Source organism: Hyperolius riggenbachi, chromosome 3, assembly GCF_040937935.1.
Source record: "Hyperolius riggenbachi isolate aHypRig1 chromosome 3, aHypRig1.pri, whole genome shotgun sequence".
NCBI lineage: Eukaryota > Metazoa > Chordata > Amphibia > Anura > Hyperoliidae > Hyperolius > Hyperolius riggenbachi.
In genome coordinates, this window is record NC_090648.1 from 14564926 (window position 1) to 14590897 (window position 25972).

General features: G+C 43.3%; 1 protein-coding gene across 1 annotated transcript; it reads left to right on the forward strand.

The window, feature by feature from the left end:
* The first annotated feature begins 8615 nt into the window (after window positions 1-8615).
* LOC137561806 (olfactory receptor 5G9-like) lies at window positions 8616-9554 on the forward strand. The gene has a single exon (XM_068273163.1). The coding sequence runs from the start codon at window positions 8616-8618 to the stop codon at window positions 9552-9554; it is 939 nt and encodes a 312-aa protein (XP_068129264.1).
* Window positions 9555-25972: the final 16418 nt, after the last annotated feature.

A 25972-nucleotide genomic window follows, 5' to 3' on the forward strand; every position in this document is an offset into this window, starting at 1 on the left:
GGGCATGATGTCAGTGGCCATCCCACGTTACGTGGTTCCCAGCCGCTACCACTTTGTGCGCTCTGCAGTGCCTGAGTTGCATGAGCACGTGGTCAGCTAAATAACCCGAAGCTTGAAGAATGCCGTTGCCTGCAAGGTTCACCTCACCACTGACACCTGGACGAGTGCGTTCGGCCAGGGTCGATACATCTCCCTTACCGCGCACTGGGTGAACCTTGTGGAGCCTGGCAGCGATTCCTCACCTGCTACGGCGCGGGTGTTGCCCACGCCGCAAACAGCTGCATCGCCGTCCCTCCCACTGGATAACAACAGCAGCACCTACCTCTCTGACTCCTTCTCCTCCAACGCATCTCAAAGCTGTACCTCATCCGGAAACGCTAACCCAGCACCAGCAGCAGTAGGATCGTGGAAGCACTGCAGCACAGCTGTTGGCATGCGTCAGCAAGCGTTGCTGAAGCTGATCTGGGGGATAAGCAGCACACAGGGGAGGAAATTTGGAGGGGAATAAAGGAACAGACGGATTTGTGGCTGGCACCGCTGGACCTGAAACCGGGCATGAAGCTAGACACCTGGCACGAACTGGCAATGTACGCAATAGAGGTGCTGGCTTGCCCGGCAGCCAGCGTTATGTCGGAACGCTGTTTCAGTGCTGCCGGAGGCATCGTCACAGATCGGCGTATCCGCCTCTCCACAGAAAATGCAGACCGTCTGACTCAAATTAAAATGAATCAATCCTGGATTGGAAACGACTACGCAACACTCCAGGACCCCAACCAAGTAACATGACCAATGAACATCTGGGATGGTTTAGCGTTTCCGGTCCCTGTTTATTGAACCTCTCATCTGTATTACATTTATGACTGCATGGCGGCAAAAAGCATTGCTGCTATATCCGCACGCTTTTTGTCCTCATGCAAGGCCTGGGTTGTTGTGTCTCAAAAAGCATGGCCTTCTTCTCCTCCTGCGCCTGCTCCTGTTCCATCACGTGTGCTGCTGCTGCTGGGTTAGCGTTGCCGCCCGGTCCCTGTTTATTGAACCTCTTATCTTCATTACATTTATGACTGCATGCATGGCGGTACAAAGCATGCTATCCGCACGCTTTTTGTCCTCATGCAAGGCCTGGGTTGTTGTGTCTGACAAAGCGTGGCCTTCTCCTCCTGCGCCTCCTCCTGTTCCATCACGTGTGCTGCTGCTGCTGCTGGGTTAGCGCTGCCGGTCCCTGTTTATGGAACCTCTTATCTTTATTACATTTATGACTGCATGGCGGTACAAAGCATGCTATCCGCACGCTTCTTGTCCTCATGCAAGGCCTGGGTTGTTGTGTCTCACAAAGCGTGGCCTTCTCCTCCTGCGCCTCCTCCTGTTCCATCACGTCTGCTGCTGCTGGATTAGCGTTGCCGCGTGGTCCCTGTTTATTGAACCACTTATCTTTATTACATTTATGACTGCATGGCGGTACAAAGCATGCTATCCGCACGCTTCTTGTCCTCATGCAAGGCCTGGGTTGTTGTGTCTCACAAAGCGTGGCCTTCTCCTCCTGCGCCTCCTCCTGTTCCATCACGTCTGCTGCTGCTGGGTTAGCGTTGCCGCGTGGTCCCTGTTTATTGAATCACTTATCTTTATTACATTTATGACTGCATGGTGGTACAAAGCATGCTATCCGCACGCTTCTTGTCCTCATGCAAGGCCATGCAAGGCCTGGGTTGTTGTGTCTCAAAGCGTGGCCTTCTCCTCCTGCGCCACCCTCCTCCTGTTCCATCACGTGTGCTGCTGCTGGGTTAGCATTACCGGTCCCTTTTCCTGGAACCTCTTATATGTATTACATTTATGACTGCATGCCGACAAAAAACATGTTACCTGTGCAAAGAAAACAGACATTTCCCGCATTTAAAAGACAGTTTTCCCTTTGAAACTTTAAAATCGATTTTCTCAAAAACTATAAGCTCTTTTTGCTAATTTTTTTTTCCTCTTGTACCCACTCCCAAGGTGCACATGCCCTGTAAATTTGGGGTATGTAGCATGTAAGGAGGCTTTACAAAGCACAAAAGTTCGGGTCCCCATTGACTTCCATTATGTTCGGAGTTCGGGTCGAACACCCGAACATCGCGGCCATGTTCGGCCTGTTCGGCCCGAACCCGAACATCTAGATGTTCGCCCAACACTAGTTATGCGTGGTGCGACTAGGCGCAGGTCATTGGAGGATCGGAGGGGGCGGGCTGGTATGTGCCTGTGGACCAGATCAGAGATGTAGGTTGGGCAGGTCTTGTGCACTGATTTGTAGGCAAAGCACAGGATTTTGAAATTGATCCTAAAGCTGATGGGGAGCCAGTGTAGTGCTTTACAGAGCGGAGTTGTAGAGGCGCTGCGGTGAGAAGAATGTATCAGTCTGGCTGCCGCATTCATTACCAATTTAAGTGGGTCAGTACGGTTAGAGGGGAGGCCAGATAAAAGAGAATTGCAGTAGTCTAGGCGGGAGATGACAAGGGCGTGGATAAGGAGTTTAGAAGTGTCAGGGGACAGGTAGGAGCGGATCTTGGAGATGTTGCGGAGGTGGAAGTTGCAGGATCTGGCAATACCTTGGATGTGGGCGGTAAAGGAAAGTTCAGAGTCCAGAGTAACGCCTAGACAGCGGGCTTGGGAGGTAGGGTGGATTATAGTATTTTCAATAGTGACGTGCAGATCTGGGAGGGGTGCAGCTGTGCGGGGTGGGAATATTAGAAGCTCAGTCTTGTCCAAATTAAGCTTCAGGTACCTGGCAGCCATCCAGGAGGAAATGGATGTGAGGCAGGCAGAGACTTTGTCCATGGTAGAGGAGGAGAGGTCTGGGGTGTGGAGATATATCTGGGTGTCGTCGGCATACAGGTGGTAATTGAAACCCATGGAGGAGATGATTTTGCCAATTGAGGCAGTATAGAGTGAGAACAGTAGGGGTCCTAGGACGGAACCTTGAGGAACACCAACTGAGAGGGGTGTAGGAGTGGATGAGGAGCCATTGAAAAATGTTGTAAAGGAGCGGTTGGAGAGGTAGGAGGAGATCCAGGCTAAGGCTAGGTCCTGAATGCCCATTAGCTGCAGGGAGTGGAGGAGGAGGGAGTGGTCGACAATGTCAAATGCCGAGGAGAGGTCCAGGAGGAGCAGGATGGAGTATTTACCTTCGGCTTTGGCAAGGGCGAGGTCATTTACCACTTTGGTGAGGGCGGTTTCTGTAGAATGGGCTGTGCGAAAACCAGATTGCAGGGGATCGAGAAGGGAGTTGGAGTTAAGGAAGTTGGTCAGGCGTTGGTGGGCCAGGCGTTCAAGAATTTTTGAGGCAAAAGGGAGGAGAGAGATTGGGCGGTAGTTGGATGGCAGAGCAGGGTCAAGTGAAGATTTCTTTAGCAGGGGAAGCACAGTGGCCTGTGGACTATGTACATTACAGTGGCCTGTGGACTATGTACATTACAGAGTACATAGTCATGTCACTGACTGTCCTCAGAGGAGCTCACAATCTAATCTTACCATACTCATAGACTAATATCCTAACATGTTATCATTATGTATTTATATAGCACTGACATCTTCTGCAGCACATTACAGAGTACATAGTTATGCCACTGACTGTCCTCAGAGGAGCTCACAACATAATCCTACCATAGTCATAGTCTAATGTCCTACCATAATATTATTATGTATTCATATAGCACTGACATCTTCTGCAGCACATTACAGAGTACATAGTCATGTCACTGACTATCCTCAAAGGAGCTCACAATCTATTCCTACCATAGTCATAGTCTAATGTCCTACCATATTATTATTATGTATTTATATAGCACTGACATCTTCTGCAGCACATTACAGAGTACATAGTCATGTCACTGACTGTCCTCAGAGGAGCTCACAACATAATCCTACCATAGTCATAGTCTAATGTCCTACCATATTATTATTATGTATTCATATAGCACTGACATCTTCTGCAGCACATTACAGAGTACATAGTCATGTCACTGACTATCCTCAAAGGAGCTCACAATCTAATCCTACCATAGTCATAGTCTAATGTCCTACCATATTATTATTATGTATTTATATAGCACTGACATCTTCTGCAGCACATTACAGAGTACATAGTCATGTCACAGACTGTCCTCAGAGGAGCTCACACTCTAATCCTACCATAGTCATAGTCTAATGTCCTACCATATTATTATTATGTATTTATATAGCACTGACATCTCCTGCAGCACATTACAGAGCACATAGTTATGCCACTGACTGTCCTCAGAGGAGCTCACAACATAATCCTACCATAGTCATAGTCTAATGTCCTACCATATTATTATTATTATGTATTTATATAGCACTGACATCTTCTGCAGCACATTACAGAGTACATAGTCATGTCACTGACTATCCTCAAAGGAGCTCACAATCTAATCCTACCATAGTCATAGTCTAATGTCCTACCATATTATTATTATGTATTTATATAGCACTGACATCTTCTGCAGCACATTACAGAGTACATAGTCATGTCACTGACTGTCCTCAGAGGAGCTCACAATCTAATCCTACCATAGTCTAATGTCCTACCATATTATTATTATGTATTTATATAGCACTGACATCTTCTGCAGCACATTACAGAGTACATTGTCATGTCACTGACTGTCCTCAGAGGAGCTCACAATCTAATCCTGCAATATCCATAGTTTAGTGTCTTACCATTTTACTATTATGTATTTATATTGCACTGACATCTTCTGCAGCACATTACAGAGTACATACTCATGTCACTGACTGTCCTCAGAGGAGCTCACAATCCAATCCTACCATAGTCTAATGTCATACCATATTATTATTATGTATTTATATAGCACTGACATCTTCTGCAGCACATTACAGAGTACATAGTCATGTCACTGACTGTCCTCAGAGGAGCTCACAATCTAATCCTGCAATAGCCATAGTTTAGTGTCTTACCATTTTACTAGTATGTATTTATATTGCACTGACATCTCCTGCAGCACATTACAGAGTACATAGTCATGGCACTGACTGTCCTCAGAGGAGCTCACAACATAATCCTACCATAGTCTAATGTCATACCATATTATTATTATGTATTTATATAGCATTGACATCTTCTGCAGCACATTACAGAGTACATAGTCATGTCACTGACTGTCCTCAGAGGAGCTCACAACATAATCCTACCATAGTCTAATGTCCTACCATATTACTTTTATGTATTTATATAGCACTGACATCTTCTGCAGCACATTACAGAGTACATAGTCATGTCACTGACTGTCCTCAGAGGAGCTCACAATCTAATCCTGCAATAGCCATAGTTTACTGTCTTACCATTTTACTATTATGTAATTATATAGCACTGACATCTTCTGCAGCACAATACAGGGTACATAGTCATGTCACTGACTGTCCTCAGAGGAGCTAACAACATAATCCTACCATAGTCATAGTCTAATGTCCTACCATATTATTATTATGTATTCATATAGCACTGACATCTTCTGCAGCACATTACAGAGTACATAGTCATGTCACTGACTGTCCTCAAAGGAGTTCACAATCTAATCCTACCATAGTCATAGTCTAATGTCCTACCATTTTATTATTATGTATTTATATAGCACTGACATCTTCTGCAGCACATTACAGAGTACATAGTCATGTCACTGACTGTCCTCAGAGGAGCTCACAATCTAATCCTACCATAGTCTAATGTCATACCATATTATTATTATGTATTTATATAGCATTGGCATCTTCTGTAGCACATTACAGAGTACATAGTCATGTCACTGACTGTCCTCAGAGGAGCTTACAATCTAATCCTACCATAGTCATAGTCTAATGTCCTACCATATTATTATTATGTATTTATATAGCACTGCCATCTTCTGCAGCACATTACAGAGTACATAGTCATGTCACTGACTGTCCTCAGAGGACCTCACAAACTAATCCTGCAATAGCCATAGTTTAGTGTCCTACCATTTTACTATTATGTATTTATATAGCACTGACATCTTCTGCAGCACATTACAGAGTACATAGTCATGTCACTGACTGTCCTCAGAGGAGCTCACAATCTAATCCTACCATATTCATAGTCTAATGTCCTACCATTTTATTATTATGTATTTATATAGCACTGACATCTTCTGCAGCACATTACAGAGTACATTGTCATGTCACTGGCTGTCCTCAGAGGAGCTCACAATCTAATCCTGCAATAGCCATAGTTTAGTGTCTTACCATTTTACTATTATGTATTTATATAGCACTGACATCTTCTGCAGCACATTACAGGGTACATAGTCATGTCACTGACTGTCCTCAGAGGAGCTCACAACATAATCCTACCATAGTCATAGTCTAATGTCCTACTATATTATTATTATGTATTTATATAGCACTGACATCTTCTGCAGCACATTACAGAGTACATAGTCATGTCATTGACTGTCCTCAGAGGAGCTCACAATCTAATCCTGCAATAGCCATAGTTTAGTGTCTTACCATTTTACTATTATGTATTTATATTGCACTGACATCTTCTGCAGCACATTACAGAGTACATAGTCATGTCACTGACTGTCCTCATAGGAGCTCACAATCTAATCCTGCAATAGCCATAGTTTAGTGTCTTACCATTTTACTATTATGTATTTATATTGCACTGACATCTTCTGCAGCACATTACAGAGTACATAGTCATGTCACTGACTGTCCTCAGAGGAGCTCACAATCTAATCCTGCAATAGCCATAGTTTAGTGTCTTACCATTTTACTATTATGTATTTATATTGCACTGACATCTTCTGCAGCACATTACAGAGTACATAGTCATGTCACTGACTGTCCTCAGAGGAGCTCACAATCTAATCCTGCAATAGCCATAGTTTAGTGTCTTACCATTTTACTATTATGTATTTATGTCCTGTCCTGTATCTGTAACTATATTGTGTATCAGTACCCTGTACGTGCCAAGCCCAATTCCGGGCACGACCCAGTCGTGCTTGGCGAAATAAAGATTCTGATTCTGATTCTGATTATATTGCACTGACATCTTCTGCAGCACATTACAGAGTACATAGTCATGTCACTGACTGTCCTCAGAGGAGCTCACAATCTAATCCTACCATAGTCATAGTCTAATGTCCTACCATATTATTATTTATATGTATTTATATAGCACTGACATCTTCTGCAGCACATTACAGAGTACATAGTCATGTCACTAACTGTCCTCAGAGGAGCTCACAATCTAATCCTGCAATAGCCATAGTTTAGTGTCTTACCATTTTACTATTATGTATTTATATAGCACTGACATCTTCTGCAACACATTACAGAGTACATAGTCATGTCACTGACTGTCCTCAGAGGAGCTCACAATCTAATCCTACCATAGTCACAGTGTAATGTCCTACCATATTATTATTATGTATTTATATAGCACATACATCTTCTGCAACACATTACAGAGTACATAGTCATGTCACTGACTGTCCTCAGAGGAGCTCACAATCTAATCCTACCATAGTCACAGTGTAATGTCCTACCATATTATTATGATGTATTTATATAGCACTGACATCTTCTGCAGCACATTACAGAGTACATAGTCATGTCACTGACTGTCCTCAGAGGAGCTCACAATCTAATCCTACCATAGTCACAGTGTAATGTCCTACCATATTATTATTATGTATTTATATAGCACATACATCTTCTGCAACACATTACAGAGTACATAGTCATGTCACTGACTGTCCTCAGAGGAGCTCACAATCTAATCCTACCATAGTCACAGTGTAATGTCCTACCATATTATTATGATGTATTTATATAGCACAGACATCTTCTGCAGCACATTACATAGTACATAGTCACGTCACTGACTGTCCTCAGAGGAGCTCACACTCTAATCCTACCATAGTCATAGTCTAATGTCCTACCATATTATTATTATGTATTTATATAGCACTGACATCTTCTGCAGCACATTACAGAGTACATAGTCATGTCACTGACTGTCCTCAGAGGAGCTCAGCTCACACTCTAATCCTACCATAGTCATAGTCTGATGTCCTACCATATTATTAATATGTATTTATATAGCACTGACATCTTCTGCAGCACATTACAGAGTACATAGTCATGTCACTGACTGTCCTCAGAGGAGGTCACACTCTAATCCTACCATAGTCATAGTCTAATGTCCTACCATATTATTATTATGTATTAATATAGCAGTGACATCTCCTGCAGCACATTACAGAGTACATAGTTATATCACTGTCACATAATGTATTGTCTTACCATAGTCTAAGGGCAATATTTAGAGGTACCAATTAACATATCAGTGTGTTTTAGGGAAGCAGGAGGAAATCCATGAAACACGAAGGATGCAGAGAATGTCCTTGAGGTTACAAGGCAAGAACGCCATTCACTACTCCACCATGCCGCCTCGTCCACCTTTCTACTAAATGTATATAACAACTGTTCCTACTAAGAATTTATTAATATTGCTATTTTTCTCCTCAAAATCTGTTCGTTAATTTCTCTCTCTGAGCTTTTTGTAAACACACAGTGACAGCATGAATCTGACCAGACCGGATAGTTTTGTCCTCGTAGGACTGACCACTAACCCCTTTATCCAGAGACTCCTCTTTGTTCTGTTCTCCCTCATCTATACCTGCTCCTTCCTGAGTAATCTGGGGCTCATCCTCTTGATAAGGACGTTCCACCATCTTCATACTCCCATGTACTTCTTCCTAAGTCATCTGTCATTCGTAGACTTGTGTTATTCTTCCACCATCACCCCCAAAGTCCTGGCAGATTTCATCTCTGACACCAAGTCCATTTCGTTCATCGGATGTGCCGCTCAGATGTTTTCTTTTGCCGTTTTTGTTATATCAGAAAGTTTTTTGGTGACGGCCATGGCGTATGACCGTTACGTGGCTATTTGCCAACCTCTGGTCTACCATAGTATTATGACCAAGCGCAAGTGTTGGGAGTTGGTGTCTGGGGCTTATATAATCAGCTTTTTGGCTGCCATTACTCATACAATCACCATCTTCAGTTTCCCTTTGTGTGGTTCATATCATATTAACCATTACTTCTGTGATATCCCACCACTTCTGAAATTCATATGCACCTTCTCATATTTCAGGAAGCTGGTTGTGTTTGTAGTATTTTTTGCCATGTGGCTTGCTTGTGTTCCCATTATATCGATGTCCTACGTGTCAATCATTTCCACCGTTTTAGGCATGAGTTCAGCTGAAGGCCGATCCAAGGCATTCTCCACTTGTGCTTCCCACCTCGCTGTAGTCACTTGTTTCTACGGTGCAGCTTTTGGAATCTACCTCCAGCCAATCTTAGGGTTAGGTTCAGACAGCACTGGTAAGATATTCTCCATTTTTTATACCGTGGTTTCTCCTTTGTTCAATCCTCTCATATACAGTTTTAAAAATGCGGAAGTGAAAAAAGGTATTATGACTTTATTCTGTTTCGACCAAGTCCTACAACATTCCTAGAAGCCTTTGACCTTGGAACACTAAGGCCATGCAAAAATCTTGTACCTGAAGTTCTGTCTATAGAAGCAGCTGTGCTGTTGACACTGGTGGGATTCTGCGAAGGTCATGGAAGGTTGGATGAAGATGCCAGTGCAGTTCTCTGAGCACCAGGCAATACTAAACCATTGATCTCTTGAGAAGGACCTGTGGTATGGTCCACAGAAGATCAGTAGTCTCCAGCTCAGGAGCATCTCAGGTCTTTATCAATTGGATATACAAGAATACAGTCTACACAATTTAGGCCTTAAAATGTTTATGGCTGAGTTACTTTTCTTCTCCGGTAGTCATGTTGTTATCTAATATTAACCAGCTGGTACCAGTAAAGCCTGTTTATATAGTAAATGATACAAATGCAAGGAGCAATTTCTGCATATGTATATGTGTTGGATCTGATATATTTCATATCTGCACAAATGGCATTCAAATTTAACTGTGCCTTCATGGAAAAGCACGCCTGGATATTTTTATATTTAAATCTGCTCTCAAGACACTGAATTTGCAACTTGATGGATAATAAGCTTATGAGGTATTGAAGTTGTACAGAGGAAGTAAACTTTTGCATCTACTGGTGATCTAGCTGAGCTATCATGGAACTGCTTCTGCCTTGGGAGAAAGCCCCAAGGTCAAACCTCAGAACCTTCTAAGGACAATGATGACACTGGCCTTGGAAACATCCCAGGGCCAAACCTCAGAACCTTCTAAGGACAATAATGACACTGGACTTGGAAACATCACATGTACTTGTTAATATGGCAGGTCAACAATGGCTGCTCTTACAAAATAGATAGCCCAAGACCTAAAGATGCCCATAAAATGTATTTTTCCCTGGTAGCTTAGATGCCCTGAAATGGTCAGCCAAGCATAATTTTCATAAATTTCTGGCTGAAATTGAAAAAAAATGATCAATCGCACCGGATGGAAGATCTTGCCAAAAGAGGGTGGGGCACCATGGTAGCTTTGCGGCTTTCCTATGGATGGAAGGTTAAAGCTGAGCATTTGGCCAGGGCCCCAAAGCTGGTGAGTAACCCTCTGGTCTCCCCCAATTAATAGTACCCCCCTGGGGCCCCTGCAGAGTACTTGCGGCACCGAAGCACATGCACCGTGAGTACAAACCGCTAAACCATGGAGAAGAGGCACAAAGGAGATGAAAACGGAAGGACACATCCTGAAGGGAGCGCAGAGGTCGGTGAGCACTACTAATCAGGGGGAGATCTGGGTGGCCAGTCAGCTGGCCCTACACTGCGGCGGTTCCATAGGTTTCAGGCTGAGATCTATTAAAGATATATTTGTAGTGTGTGGCAGGAATAGATCCCTGATCAGATATCAATCAAAGACAGATCTATCTTTAGGGCGGCCATTTGCCAGTGTATGGCCCACTTTCTGGCTCCCATGGAGGAGGGGCTTCACTGATATCCAAAGAATCTCAGCATTGTTGGAGACCTGTCCTGGGCATAAGCGAGTCAGGTGAGTGTGATGAGCATTATGTATTAGAGTAGACAGTATTCCCTTTCCCTAGATACCTTACCCAGCATTGCCTATCTGCGAAGATACGGTTCAGTTGTGGTTCAGTTGGATGCAGGGTGAGTGGAAAGACGGATCTCCCTGCTGCCGCTGAAACTCGAGGGCTATGTTAAAAACTCTTCCCAGTTGTAGCAACTCGGGGGAGACACGTAATACGGGGTCCGGCTATTGCTGGAACCAGAATTACAGGGAATTCTTGAGAAATGCCTGTGTGCCACCATAAAGTTATTAACATTACGGTCTATGCCGGGGCCTAAGTCAGGTGCACTGCGGATCCGGCACTGAGATGACCTGATCCACCCTATCGTACCTCTTCCTTAGCCAGCACTTACATTTCATATGCCATACTACATTCTCTGTTATTGGTGAATAGGGATGAGTGAAAATGACTCTGATGGTATTTCGAAAATTAGTCAAACATAAGGTCATTTCCACTTATTTCATTCTTGCGCTCTTGGAAATCCTACTAATATAATAAATGGGAAAGTTTGGATGTTTGGATATTTGGATGTTTGTTACTCGATCACGCAAAAATGGCTGAACGGATTTGAATGAAATTTGGCACACACATAGTACATTACCTGGAATAAAGTATAGGATACTTTTTATTCCCATAACCAAAAAGTGGGCGGAGACAAATACAAATTTCACTGGAAAATGTAAACAGCAGCCATTCTTAGGGCTGGTTCAGACGGACGCTTGCGGAGCGTTTACCGCAAGCGTTCGGAAGTCGCGGTAAACGCTCCCATTCAAGTGAATAGGAGCGTTTACACCGAGCTTTTGCGCGCGTTTGCACGATCGCAGCGTTCGGGTCCCAATTTTTGCGAGCGTTCAAGCTGCCCCTGGAAGCAACATGTTGCTTCCAGGGGGCGGCCAACCGCGACGCTAATGTCCCCCTAGGGGAACAAAAAACGCGGCCGCATCGGAACGCGACGCGAAGGCTACTGAAAGCCTGAACGCGCAGCCGCCGCAACGCCCCCAAACGCGACACCACGCAGACGTCCGTCTGAACCAGCCCTTTCACTGTTAATGGCAGGGTTCTCAAACTTTGCACAGTTGCTCACTGGGTGACTGGGATTAATATTCAGAAACCAAAATGGGTGGAGCCTACAAAAGTCAATCAAAATACACCTATTGATTTTTAAAGGGAATATTTCATTGCTGCCATTCTTGCACTGTTAATGGCACAAGTCTCAAACCTGGTACAGTTGGTCATTGGATGACTGGGGTTTAAATTCAGAAAAGGGAGTGGAGCCACAAACAGCCAATCAGATTTGTTTCATTTCAATGCAAATTATTGATGCCAAAGACCGCAGAGCCCACAAACCTGGTCATTGAGTAGTTGTGTGTTAGGGTTAAAAAAAGTAGGGTCAACCAACACCAGCCAAATACATACCCAGGCAGCACTGGGTAAATGTAAACTGCAGCCATTCCTACACTGTTAATGTTAAGGGTCACAAACTTTGCACAGTTGGTCACTGGGTGACTGGAATTAACATTCAGAAAAGTGGGTGGAGCCTACAAAAGCCTCAAACCTTGTACAGTTGGTCATTGGGTGACTGGGGTTCAAATTCAGAAAAGGGGGTGGAGCCAAAAACAGCCAATCAGATTTGTTTAATTTCAATGCAAATTATTGATGCCAAAGACTGCAAAGCTCACAAACTAGGTCATTGAGTAATGGAATAATTGTGTGTTAGGGTTAGAAAAGGTGGGCGGAGCCAACACCAGCCAAATACATACCCGGGCAACGCCGGGCGTCCAGCTAGTACATAATACATGGGGAAATGTTGGATACATGATTTACTTTCAGACGTCTCTGGATTTGGACATGTAGGCCCATATGCAATTCACTTTTTATCCTGACTTTTCTCCTCAAGAAATTACTCAAAATAATTTTAATAGTATCTTTTCACAAAAATTATTTGAATATGAATATGAAAATGATCTCCTAGAAGATAACACAGTCCATTGCATCTGGACTGTAGTATAAACTGTTTTTTTTTATTTTTTTTTTTATCAACATGCTTTTAGACTTCCTATAACAGTTTTTAAAATACTGTAAAATTTTATAACAAAAATATGGACTAAAGAAAAGCAGTATTGTATATTTTGTGCATGAAGACAACTATGTTTGTACGTATGAAACGTTGTAACTCGAGTCGTTTGTAAGTAGGGGACTGTCAGTGTATACTGGATGTGCCCATTAGAAATCATCTGTAAGCAAAGTTTTATGTTAGTGGGACTGAAACTGAATCTCAAAAGCCACAGAACTGGAAGTGAAAAGGATCAGCTGGAAAGTTTTGGTAAATCCATGTTGTGAATATATCTGATCAAACATGTAAAATTATTCTATACAAGGTAACGTTTATTCCCAAGACAAACAAAAAAAATATGTCCAATTTTACACTTTTCTGTCCTTTAAAGAGACTCTGTAACAAGAATTGCATCCTGTTTTTCATCATCCTACAAGTTCCAAAACCTATTCGAATGCGCTCTGGCTTACTGCAGCACTTTATACTATCACCGTCTCTGTAATAAATCAGCTTATTTCTCCCCTGTCGGACTTGTCGCCCTGTGTCTGGAAGGCTGCCAAGTTCTTTAGTGTTGTGGTTCTGCTATGCACTCCCCCCCTCCTGGCCCCTCTATGCACACTGCCTGTGTGTTATTTAGATTAGGGCAGCTTCTCTCTTATCTTTTACAAGCTGGATAAATCCTCCTCTGAGCTTGCTGGGCTTTCACATACTGCGGAATTACAGACAAGGGCAGAGCTGTTTGCAGGAAGAAAGGAGCAGCCTGACACTTCAGTGCATGAGAACTGCAGGGGGAAAGAAACACACAAATGATCTCTTGAGATTCAAAAGGAAGGCTGTATACAGCCTTCTTGTGTATGGATGTATTTTCTATGTGTGGACATGCTGTACATCAACCTACTTCCTGTTTTGGTGGACATTTTGTTTGTTTACAAACAAAGTTTTTAAAACTGTTTTTAACCACTTTTAATGCGGCGGGGAGCGGCGAAATTGTGACAGAGGGGAATAGGAGATGTCCCCTAACGCACTGGTATGTTTACTTTTGTGCGATTTTAACAATACAGATTCTCTTTAACTCCTTCAGGACTGGACCCCTCTGGCCCCATAAGGACCAGAACCTTTTTGTTTGTTTTAATTTTTACTCTGAGATCACTGTGATTGGCTCCCAGAGAACCAATGAAATGGTCTCCTGATCGGGGAAACGGAGCTATCATTAGACGTCTGTCTGTATCGATGGTTCGTGCAACTCAGTTTAACATGTTCATCTACACTATACATGACAGACTCTGGCCCTCAGATCCATCAAATTGGTTTCCCCAGTTTGTATGATCTTTAGCTTACTCTAGACCACCAGGGATTCTATATGGGATGCTATATTGGCGGTAAAGCCCTAGATCACCAGGGAAGCCATGTGTGGAAAGAGGGGAAAGCACTAGACACCAGGGTAACTGTATAGGGAAGGGAGGGGGCTGCTAGACACCAGGGAACTGTTTAGGGAAGGGAGGGGACCACTAGACACCAGATAACTGTTTAGGGAAGGCAGGGCCACTAGACACCAGTGAACTGTATAGGGAAGGGAGGGGACCACTAGACACCAGGGAACTGTATAGGAGAGGGATGATCACTAAACACCAGGGAACTGCATAGGGGAGGAACAAAGGGCCATTATATACCAGGGAACTGTATAGGGGAGGGTGGGGGCCACTAGACACCAGGGAACTGTATAGGGCAGGGAGGGGCTTCTAGATACCAGAGAACTGTATAGGAGAGGGATGATCACTAAACACCAGGGAACTGTATAGGAGAGGGATGATCACTAAACACCAGGGAATTGTATAGGGGGGAAGAGGCATTAGACACCAGGGTACTGTATATGGGAGGGAGAAGAGCCACTAGACACCAGGGAAAATTATAAAGAAGGGAGGGGGCCACTAGAGGTTGGCCCGCGACTTGGTCTCAATCTTCATTTCCGGCGCACTTTCTATTGCAGTTTGACACCCCTGATCTGCACCATTTACAGACAATTCATGGCTTAGAATTCAGCATCTGTATAATGACTGTATGAGGCTTTTGTTTTGCAGAAGTATGGGGGGCTATATAGGTTTCTGGGCATTCCTTCCTCATTTATTTTATCTATACGGAGGTGACCATTGTGCAGAGCAGAGGTGCCCAACTCCAGCCCTCCACATCCAGAATGCTTACACGTTCTTAGTGTAGCTGTAATTAACCATTTCCGGATCCTTGGGACTCATATCTACGCTCCTGGAAACTTCACTTGCAGATCCGGAGCGTAGATATGCGTCTCTGTGTGTTTTCAATCCTGGCACGCGGTCGCAGGTGCTCCCGCGTGTGCCCCCGTTGCTGACCCGCCGGTTCGTGATCAATGACTGGGAACATGTGTTCCTAATGCTGATCAAAGTGCCCCAAAGTAAATGATCACCAGGAATAGCATGATGCCTGCAGTCATTAAAGAAAACCTGTAACGAGAAAAACCTCCCCTGGGGGGTAGTCACGTCAGGTGGGGGAAGCCAATCCGGATCCTATTGAGGCTTCCTCCGTCCTCTTCGGTCCCACGGCGGCGGAGATAAAGCTCTCCGAACAGCCAAGATGTAAATATTTACCTCCCCGGCTCCAGCGCAGACGCAGTAACGTCTCTGTGCTCGGAGATAGGCGGGAATAGCCGATCGCTGTCGGGCTGCTCTACTGCATAGACGCAAGTCTCCTGCACCTGCGCAGTAGAGCGGACTCGATGGAGATTGGCTATCTTCGCTTATCTATAATAATAATAATAATAATCTGAACATTTGTATAGCGCTTTTCTCCTGTCGGACTCAAAGCGCTCAAGAGCTGCAGCCACTGGGATGCGCTCAAGAGGCCACCCTGCAGTGTTAGGGAGTCTTGCCTTGAACGCCTTACTGAATAGGTACTTGACCTAGCCAGGATTCGAACCCTGGTCTCCCATGTCAAAGGCAGAGCCCTTAACCAGTACTCTATCCAGCGCAGTAACGTGCGTATCTCTGTGCGGAGAGCCGAAACAGCGCCCCCGCTGGAGCCAGGGAAGGTAAATAAATCAGTGCTTATCAGCGCTTGTCAGGCTTGTTGAGGGAGGATTGCAGGACGCTTTGGGGGAGCCAACACTGCACTGCCTGCAGCTACAGGGGAGGGGGAAGCCTCATTGGGACCCTGAGGCTTCCCCCTCCAGAGGTAAGTACCCCCCAAAGGACCTTTTTTTTTGTTACAGGTTCTCTTTAACAACAACAACAACAAAAACACTCATACACATTACTTCCTGTACACAGGCAAGTTTGGGGACATCTAGTGGCCGAAAACTAAAACTACAAGTAAAATACATTAAAATAAATAAATCCCTCCATTCATTTGAACCCTTTCTACCCCATCCCCCATAGTTGCCAAAATAAACCTCTTAAAAAAATCAAAGTGACAACATTTAAAAAAAAAAATACATGAATGGTAACCTTATAAAATACATTTTTTTTAAAATTTTTAACCACTTTCAACCCTACCCAACAGTTACACAAATAAAACACTTTTAAAAAAATACATAGTTACCTTAGTGAATTTTTAATATTTATGTCATGAGGATGTATTACTTTTTTTTTTTTTCAAGTAAAGGCTTTTAACTATTGATATAGTTTAAAGAAACACAAAACGGAAAAAAATACCTTTATTTCCAAATAAAATATATGCAGCCTACTAGGGACATAAGTGAAATTTTAGTTATAAACGGGATAAACGGGCAAATAAAATGTGTGTGTGTTTTATTCATAGTTCCACTTTTTATTTTTAAACTATTATGGCTGAAAACTGAGAAATAATGGCTTTTTTCAATTTTATAATTACCTTTTAAACGTATTCTCAATCAATATTGTAGTATGTATATCCCATATGGAAACAAAATGTCTAGGAATAAAAAAAGGCCTCTATGGATGAATAGAAAGGTTAAAGATAAAATGAAGAGGAAAAAGAATGCCTATAAGGTCCTAAAACAGGAGGGGACCGAGGCTGCACTAAGCAATTATAAGGAGTGCAATAAAAATTGTAAAAAAGAAATTAGGCTGGCAAAGATCGAAGCTGAAAATCAAATCGCTAGGGATATCAAATCTAACCCAAAAAAGTTTTACAAGTACATCAACTCTAAAAAAAGAAAGGTTGACTGTATAGGACTCCTAAAGGATGAGGGTGGGAACTCAATGGTGGATGACCAAGGTAAGGCAGAGTTATTAAATGCTTTCTTTGCTTCTGTCTTTACAAAGGAAACAGCACTGTTGCAAATTACAGAGGCGGAAGAGTCTCAATCTTCTAACTGTAATATTAAATACTTAACGCAGGAAGAAGTAAAGGCAAGACTAAATAAATTAAAAATAGACAAGGCACCTGGCCCGGATGGCATGCATCCTCGGGTCCTAAGGGAATTAAGTTCAGTTATAGATAAACCCCTTTATCTTATCTTTTGTGACTCTCTTGCAACTGGCAGAGTCCCAGTGGATTGGCGTACAGCCCACGTTTTCCCATTATTTAAGAGGGGCAAAAAATCAGATCCAGGAAATTATAGACCTGTAAGCTTAACATCAGTTGTATGCAAACTATTTGAGGGGTTACTAAGAGATACTATACATGACTTCATAGTAGAAAATAATCTTATTTCTCAGCATCAACATGGGTTTACTAAAGACAGGTCCTGTTTGACTAACATGCTCAGCTTTTATGAGGTAGTGAATGCTAATATGGATATTGGGAATGCTGTAGATGTGATATACTTAGACTTTGCTAAGGCATTCGACACTGTTCCCCACAAAAGTCTGGTGCAAAAGATGAGGATGCAAGGACTGGGGAAGAGTCTGTGTGCTTGGATAGGGAACTGGCTAATGGACAGAAAACAAAGAGTTGTGGTCAATGGATCATACTCAAAATGGGAGACTGTTAGCAGTGGGGTCCCACAGGGGTCTGTACTGGGTCCAGTGCTCTTCAATTTATTTATTAATGACCTAGTGGATACAGTAGTGAGCAATGTTGCTATTTTTGCAGATGATACAAAATTGTGCAGAATCATCAACTCTAAGGAAGATAGTGTTATATTGCAACAGGATCTGGATAGGATGGCTATATGGGCACATACATGGCAGATGAAATTCAATGTTGACAAATGTAAAGTCATGCATTTTGGTCGTACCAATGGTCTAACACCATACAAAATAAATGGGATACAGTTGGGGACATCAAACTTGGAGAAGGACTTAGGAGTACTCATCGACAACAAGTTAAATAATCGTACTCAATGCCAAGCCGCTGCAGCTAAAGCTAACAAAATTTTGGGATGCATTAAAAGGGAAATAAAAACTCGAGATGCTAGCATAATATTGCCCCTGTTTAACTCTCTAGTAAGGCCACATCTGGAATATGGAATTCAGTTCTGGGCACCACATTACAAAAAAGATATTGCAGTTTTAGAGCAGGTGCAGAGACGAGCAACAAAATTGATACGTGGGATGGAAGGTCTCACTTACCAAGAAAGGTTAGATAAACTGGGTTTATTTAGTCTAGAGAAAAGACGCCTTAGAGGAGATCTAATTAACATGTATAAATACATCAGAGGGCAATATAATAGCTTGGCGGATGAGCTTTTTGTCCCTAGGCCTTCTCAAAGGACTAGAGGACATGATCTGCGCATGGAGGAAAAACGTTTTAGCCATTTATTTAGGAAAGGGTTCTTTACAGTAAGAGTGATTAAGATGTGGAATGCATTGCCACAGGAAGTCGTTATGGCAAACTCTATACCTGCATTTAAAGGGGGCTTAGATGCTTTCCTTGCGTTGAATGACATCCATGGCTACAATTACTAGGTAATGCCAATGATGTTAATCCAGGGATTTTATGATCAACAGGGATATGTGAGGGAGCAGGCTGGAGTTGTACTTTGTACTGGTTGAACTCGATGGACGTATGTCTTTTTTCAACCAAAGTAACTATGTAACTATGTAACTATGTAACTTTAAAATGCATAGAAAATAATTCTTAGCAACAAGTACAAAACGAAAGCCTGATTTGTGGCAAAAAAAACCCAAACCAGTATATAGATTCTTTTGGTGTGATAAGTGGCAATAAAGTTATTGGTGAATGAATGGGAGGAGTGTGATATGTAAAAATTGCTGCGATTTTTTTTTAAAGGGAAATAACCTGGGGTAGGGAAGTGGTTAATCAATTACATTATTATTATTATTATCCATGTATATAGCATCGTTCAAAAGGAAAGATAACAGCTTGACATGGACACCTTTTTGTATCCTAGTAGATATTTTGTGGCCACTACAGGAAGCTTCTTCTTTCCTCTACACTGATGAAGTTTCTTGAAGTAGCAGTGAAATAATTTCTAGAAAAAAAATATTGCCAATATTGCCAACATATCCCTATTTATAGAGTGACCAGATTTTTGTCGGTTCAACCCGGGACGGGACGGGGGGAGGGCGCGCCGAAAACTGGGGGCTGCGCCGAAAAATGGGCGTGGTCATGACATTGTATGGGTGGAGCTAACATAATGATGTAACAGCGAGGCATAAGAAAGCAGTGTTTACGCCATGATGTGGTCAAACGAGGATTCGCATCATGGGTGTGCAGAAACTGTGTGATGCTAATAGTATACCGTAACCACAAAGCAGCAAACATAGCCATCTATGACCATTAAATAATAAATGTAGTAACAGTTACCCCGGACACCAGAAAATAAACGCAATGTGGGCACATTTCAGCACAAAATAAACGCAATGTGGGCAATATTTCAGCACAAAACGCAATGTGGGCACATTTCAGCACAAAATAAACGCAATGTGGGCAATATTTCAGCACAAAACGCAATGTGGGCACATTTCAGCACAAAACGCAATGTGGGCACATTTCAGTTCATGCAGTTACAGTGTGGCCAGAGTCCCGCGGCCGGGACGTCCCGCTGCTGAAAGCGGGACGTTTCCCAGGACCTCATGCTGCCTGGGACAGCGGACCCCGAATCAGGGATGCGTCCCGGGCAATCCGGGACGTCTGGTCACTCTACTATGTGATTTGCAGATACTATAACCAGAAAAAATTAGGATTTTCAAATTTCTTTATTTTTCATCCCTTTAATGTATTCCTCTGCGTAAGTCTGTACGGCTATAATTAATCTCAAGGCTACGGATCATCCCAGGAGCTGGTCTGTAATTGGGCGAAACGGTTACGTGTTACGGAGATGAGGCTGTAAATAAGGAGGCGGACACATTCACCCGTATCTGTATGTTGGGGTGATGGATCCCCCACATGTCTCAGGCCTCTCTCATTGCTACGCACAGCTCTAAAATATAATATTTTGCAAGGTTTGGTCTTCTTTTCATTTCTGTATCTTTGTTTTCGTTAACATTAAAAATAAGTTTATCATTGATACTTTGAAATATGTTGGTTTAAGGTTTGTTTTTGTAAAAATGAACACACAAACGTTTTCTTATTTTCTGTTTTGTTTTAAGCAATACATTTGTTTTCTTTTTGTATTTTAGATTTCTCATTTACTATTTTATTCCTTTTTTTTTTTTTTTTTAGAAATCTCAATGAATAAATATTACTAAAACATTATTAGGATTGGCATAGTTAACTATTAATACACCATTTCACAAAACTTCATGAAATCTTGAAAGTCATAAATCAATCATTTCTAAGCATTATAAAATGAGATCTTGACAAAGTTCAGGCAAATTGACAGGTTGATTTCTCGGGAAGTTGCGATGGTCAGAGGCAGGGCCCACTAATACAGACCACTGACTTTTTACACTTTAACCTCCCTGGCGGTATGAATTGTGCGGCTGCGCGGCCGCGGGAGGGTTTTTTCCACCTTTTTTTTTTTTTTCTTTACCATGTAGCTAGCCCAGCACTAGCTACATGCTTCCCCCCTCCCTGCGGCGTCCCCTTGTAATGCCCGATCGCCGCCGGCGCCACTTGCCCATAAGGAAATCCCGTTCTGAACGTGATTTCCTTGAGGGCTTTCACTGTCGCCATGGCGACGAACGGAGTGACGTCATCGACGTCATGGGGAATCCCGATTCACCCCATAGCGCAGCCTGGCGGCGATTGGCCAGGCTGCGCAACGGGTATGCGGGGGTGGGGGCGCCTGTATAGCGGTGGGTAGCGACGCATCGGCGGCGGGCGGCGGCGATCGGAACAAACACGCAGCTAGCAAAGTGCTAGCTGCGAAAGTGCTAGCTGCGTGTTTGAAAAAAATAAATGATGCAAATTGGCCCAGCAGGGGCTGAACGGCACCCTCCGGCGGCTTACCCCGTGTCACACACGGGGTTACCGCTAAGGAGGTTAAGGGAAAAGTATACTTCGATTCCCTGAGCCTTCAATTTTGGAGTCAATTCATAAAAGGCTGTGCAGTGAAAAAATCTGGTCGGGAAAACACCGCATTCTGTATTTTAGACTTTAATGTGCTAATTCATAAAAATGTTCACAGCTGTGATAGAAGTGCGGTTATTTACTGAAGTAAACTGTCGGTAACATCAGAAGAGTAGCTGCCTGTTATTACATGTATTGTTACATGCTGTCCTCCGTGCAGAGACAGCATTACAATATAAATAATAAGAGGCAGCCAAACTTCTCTTTAGATGTACATGTTTTGTTATACTGCCTCTGCTGGTGCCCTGGACACCACCAGAATCGCTCCTGGTACTTGTGGTAATGTATGCCCAAACATGCAGCATAAAAAAAAAAGTTGTTTTAATCGATAGTTGTCCTTTAACCACTTGACGACCGCAGTGGTAACCCCCCCACCCTAAAGACCAGGCTCATGTTTGCATTGCTCGGCTGTGCAGGCTTTTCAGCCTCACACAGGCCTGCACAGCCCAGCTCAGGTGCCCAGCGATCGGACTCGCCTCCTTTTTTTGTCCCTAAAGGGACATGCCGACGGAGGGGTCCGATCGCTGAAGGCTTTATTTTTTTTTTTTCAGCTGCCTCAGCGAGGCTCTCTCTCCCTCCCCTCCCCCTCCCCTTCTCTCCCTCCCCTCCGGTGACTGAATAGGAACAGGACAGCAATCCGTCCTGTTCCGCCAATCAGAGGCCGGGGATCGCCGATCTCGTACAGCGCTGCGGCCCCCGGCAGTGCTGTACGCTTGTAAACAAAGTGGATTTCTTTCCCCTTACGTTTACAGGCAGCCTGCTAGCCGCGATCGGCGGCTACCAGGCTATTCACGGAACTCAGTTCCATGAAGCGGCAGAGAACTATCGAGCATGCGTGCGGCCGTTCCCTGGGAAACTGCAGCCCCAGGACTTGACGCCAATTGGCGTTAGGCGGTCCTGGGGCTACCGCCGTGGTCACGCCCATTGGCGTGAGGCGGTCCTTAAGTAGTTAAGTAATCTGGCCTGGTCTTTACTGGGGACACATATTCAAGGAACAATAAATATCTTCTCCTTGAGAACATCAAACATTATAAAATATTGCCCTGTGTTGTCTGTTGTATACTTGAACACCTCACACATGGTTGGAGATTGGTACTCGTTTATGCATTTCTGTTCAGCAGATGGCACCTAGACCTCTCTAGAAAGCTGTGAAGTGAGTTTACTGTGGAAGGGTAACTCCAGTTCTCAGCTATTGGTAACGGTCCATGGTATATTTCTTTATTATTTTATTTTAAGTATTTATATAATGCCAACATCTCACGCAGCGCTGTACAGAGAATATTGTCACTAACTGTCCCTCAGAGGGGCTCACAATCTAGTCCCTACCACAGTCATATGTCTATGTGTGTATTGTGTAGTGCATGTATCATAGTCTATGGACAATTTAGGGGGAAGCCAATTAACTTATCTGTAGGGTTTTGGAATGCGGGAGGAAACTGGAGAGCCCGGAGGAAACCCACACAGAGACGGGGAGAACATACAAACTCCTTGCAAGACCGCTAACCACTACGCCACCGCGCGGCCATATATGATGTCTTACCTGGATTGTTTAATGAAATTATGGGATGAAACTACATGTTAACTGAAAAAAAGAAAAATATATTATCCAAGAAGAAATGTTGTTTTTAGTGTTCACTGTCAAGTTTAGGAGACGTGTGATATGAAAAGAAGAAAGTAATATTTCTGCTGGTTTCCACCATTACTGTTTCTCTGTGATGTCAGAAGTGACATCACTTCTACCTTTTTTATTCCACCCCAGCTCAGTCCTAAAGGGAACCTAAACTGAGTAGGATATGGATTTTTCCTTTTAAAATAATACCAGTTGCCTGACTCTCCTGCTGATCCTGTGTCTCTAATACTTTTAGCCGCAGCCCCTCAACAAGCATGCAGATCAGGTGCACTGACTGATGTCAGACTGGATTAGCTGCATGTTTGTTTCAGGTGTGTGATTCAGCCACTACTGCAGCCAGAGAGATCAGCAGGATGGCAGGCAAGTGGTATTGTTTAAAAGGAAAAATCCATATCCCTCTCAGTTTAGGTTCCCTTTAATCTTCCCTCCCTCCTGCCTCAGCTAACTGTCTCTCCCACAGCAATCATCACCTAGACAATAGACGTACATCACTATAAGAAAATTCTGTAAGCAAATGTATGAGGCTTGAAAATGCTGCATAAAATCTGATTTCATTGGTTCATTTTCAAGCTGCATAAAGTTGTGTAGGAAATCTGCATAATGTTGCATCAACTCAAGATTATTTGCATCTTATTGACCATCCCTATGAATGACCTTCTGGTCACAGAGTCCTTATCTTATCAGAAATAGGAAGCTTTCTGCTATTTGCATGCTGAAATTAGCTTGTTACTTTATCTTGGAAAAAAAAAAACTACTACAATCCTGTTGCACTGCACACTACAGTTATACAAAGGTAAGCTCACCAGACAAAGAAACGTGGGGGCATATAGGGACCTATTTTAGAAAAAATAAAAAGGAGGTGGGGCTTTATATATTTTTGAAGCACTTTTTGGCAAAAAAAATTTTTTACGTTAATCCTCTAACAAAGGCTATCATTCATAAAGCATTTCCGCATGCGGAAATGCTTAAAACAGCTGACTTTACCGAACACTTAGGCCTGGTGCACACCAGAGGAGTTTTTCTGAGCGGTTTGAGTTTTTAAATCTGCTGCTAATGTTCTCCTATGTGTCTGTGCACACTGGAGCAATGAGGTTTTGTAAAAACCCCATAGCATTACATTGGGAAGAGCTTTTGAAACCTCTAAAGGCTCTTCCCAATGTAATGCTATGGGTTTTACAAAACCTCATTGCTCCAGTGTGCACAGACACATAGAATAACATTAGCAGCAGATTTAAAAACTCAAAATGCTCAGAAAAACTCCTCTGGTGTGCACCAGGCCTTAGCAAGTTCTGCATTAATAAAGGCTCTTTCCGCATGAAAAACTGACACTACCGAGCAGAGTGATAAATCACCGCCTTGTGCGGTGATTATCGGAACAAATGTAGCAAAATGTTAATTCATAAAGATCACCGCAAGCGGTGTGAGGTCGGGAAGTACCGCTCCCTCTGATGTGGCGATACCAATGTAAGTGAATGGAGACACACAGACCTCCCAGGCAGCTGCAGCAGAGCGGAACACGGAGAAATGTATCAACTCGGCAGCTTCTGTGTCTCCGCAAGCCTACCGCCTGCCTACCGCCAGCCTAGTTCGGGGAATCTCCGCACTGCTACCGCACATGGATACATCTTTATGAATGCCCACCCAGAAGTCTAAAATACCGGCAGCTGTGTTTTCCCGCACTGATTCTCTTTACCGACAGCTCCTTTATGAATGATAGCCAATGTGTGAAACAAATATTACATCCCAGGGCATTTTACTATTTCAAGATAATGCCAAAGAGCAAGAGCATAACTGATGTAAGGCCAGAAACTATTTGGAAATGGAATCAGCTCCTTACACCCTCAGCACACCTTTCCCACCCAATACTGAAACTCCCAAATGTTTCTTTAAAGAGAAACCGTAACCAAGAATTGAACTTCATCCCAATCAGTAGCTGATACCCCCTTTCCCATGAAAAATCTTTACCTTTTCTCAAACGGATCATCAGGTGGCGCTGTATGGCTGATATTGTGGTGAAACCCCGCCCACAGTGTGAAGTCAGGACCAAGGTTCTGACATCACACTGTGGGAGCTTTGTTGCATTGTGGGAAATAACAGCTGTTTCCAACTGCCAAAAAAGCAAGCAGTGTCTCCTTCCAGTGACATCATTTGCCAGCAGTAAAAATGTCACCATGTGCTAAATGTCAGAATGTAAATCAGGAAGAGGAAAGATTTTACAATGGGCAAACAATGACTAAATCATTTATACATAATTACTGTAAAAATGAAGCACTTAATTAATTACATTATTTTCACTGGAGTTCCTCTTTAACCATCAAATGATTACCAAAACATTAACCCCAAGAAAAGAACAATCAGAGAATAACTTCACATGAGTGACAAAGACACCCCCCCTCTCTCCCAAATAGAAAATAAATAAATCTATCTGAGGGAGGTCCCACCCCGGACGATGGGGACGGATTTCTACTCTTTACTGCCGTCAGCAACCGCCCCCCTTCAGTATAGGTAACCAAATGATCCCTCCCCCCCAGAATAGGTAGCCAGAGAACCCTTCTCCCTCCCTCCAGTATAGGTAGCCCGTTGACACTTCCCTTTAGTAAAGGCAGCCAGATGACCCCCACCTCCAGTATTGCTAGCCAGATAACCCCTCCCCCCTCCTCCACTGTAGCCTGATGACACCCCCCCTTCCCTCAAGTATAGGTAGCCTGATGACCCCTCCCCCCGTCCCTCTAGTATAAGAAGCCTTCTCCCCTCTTCCGTATAGATAG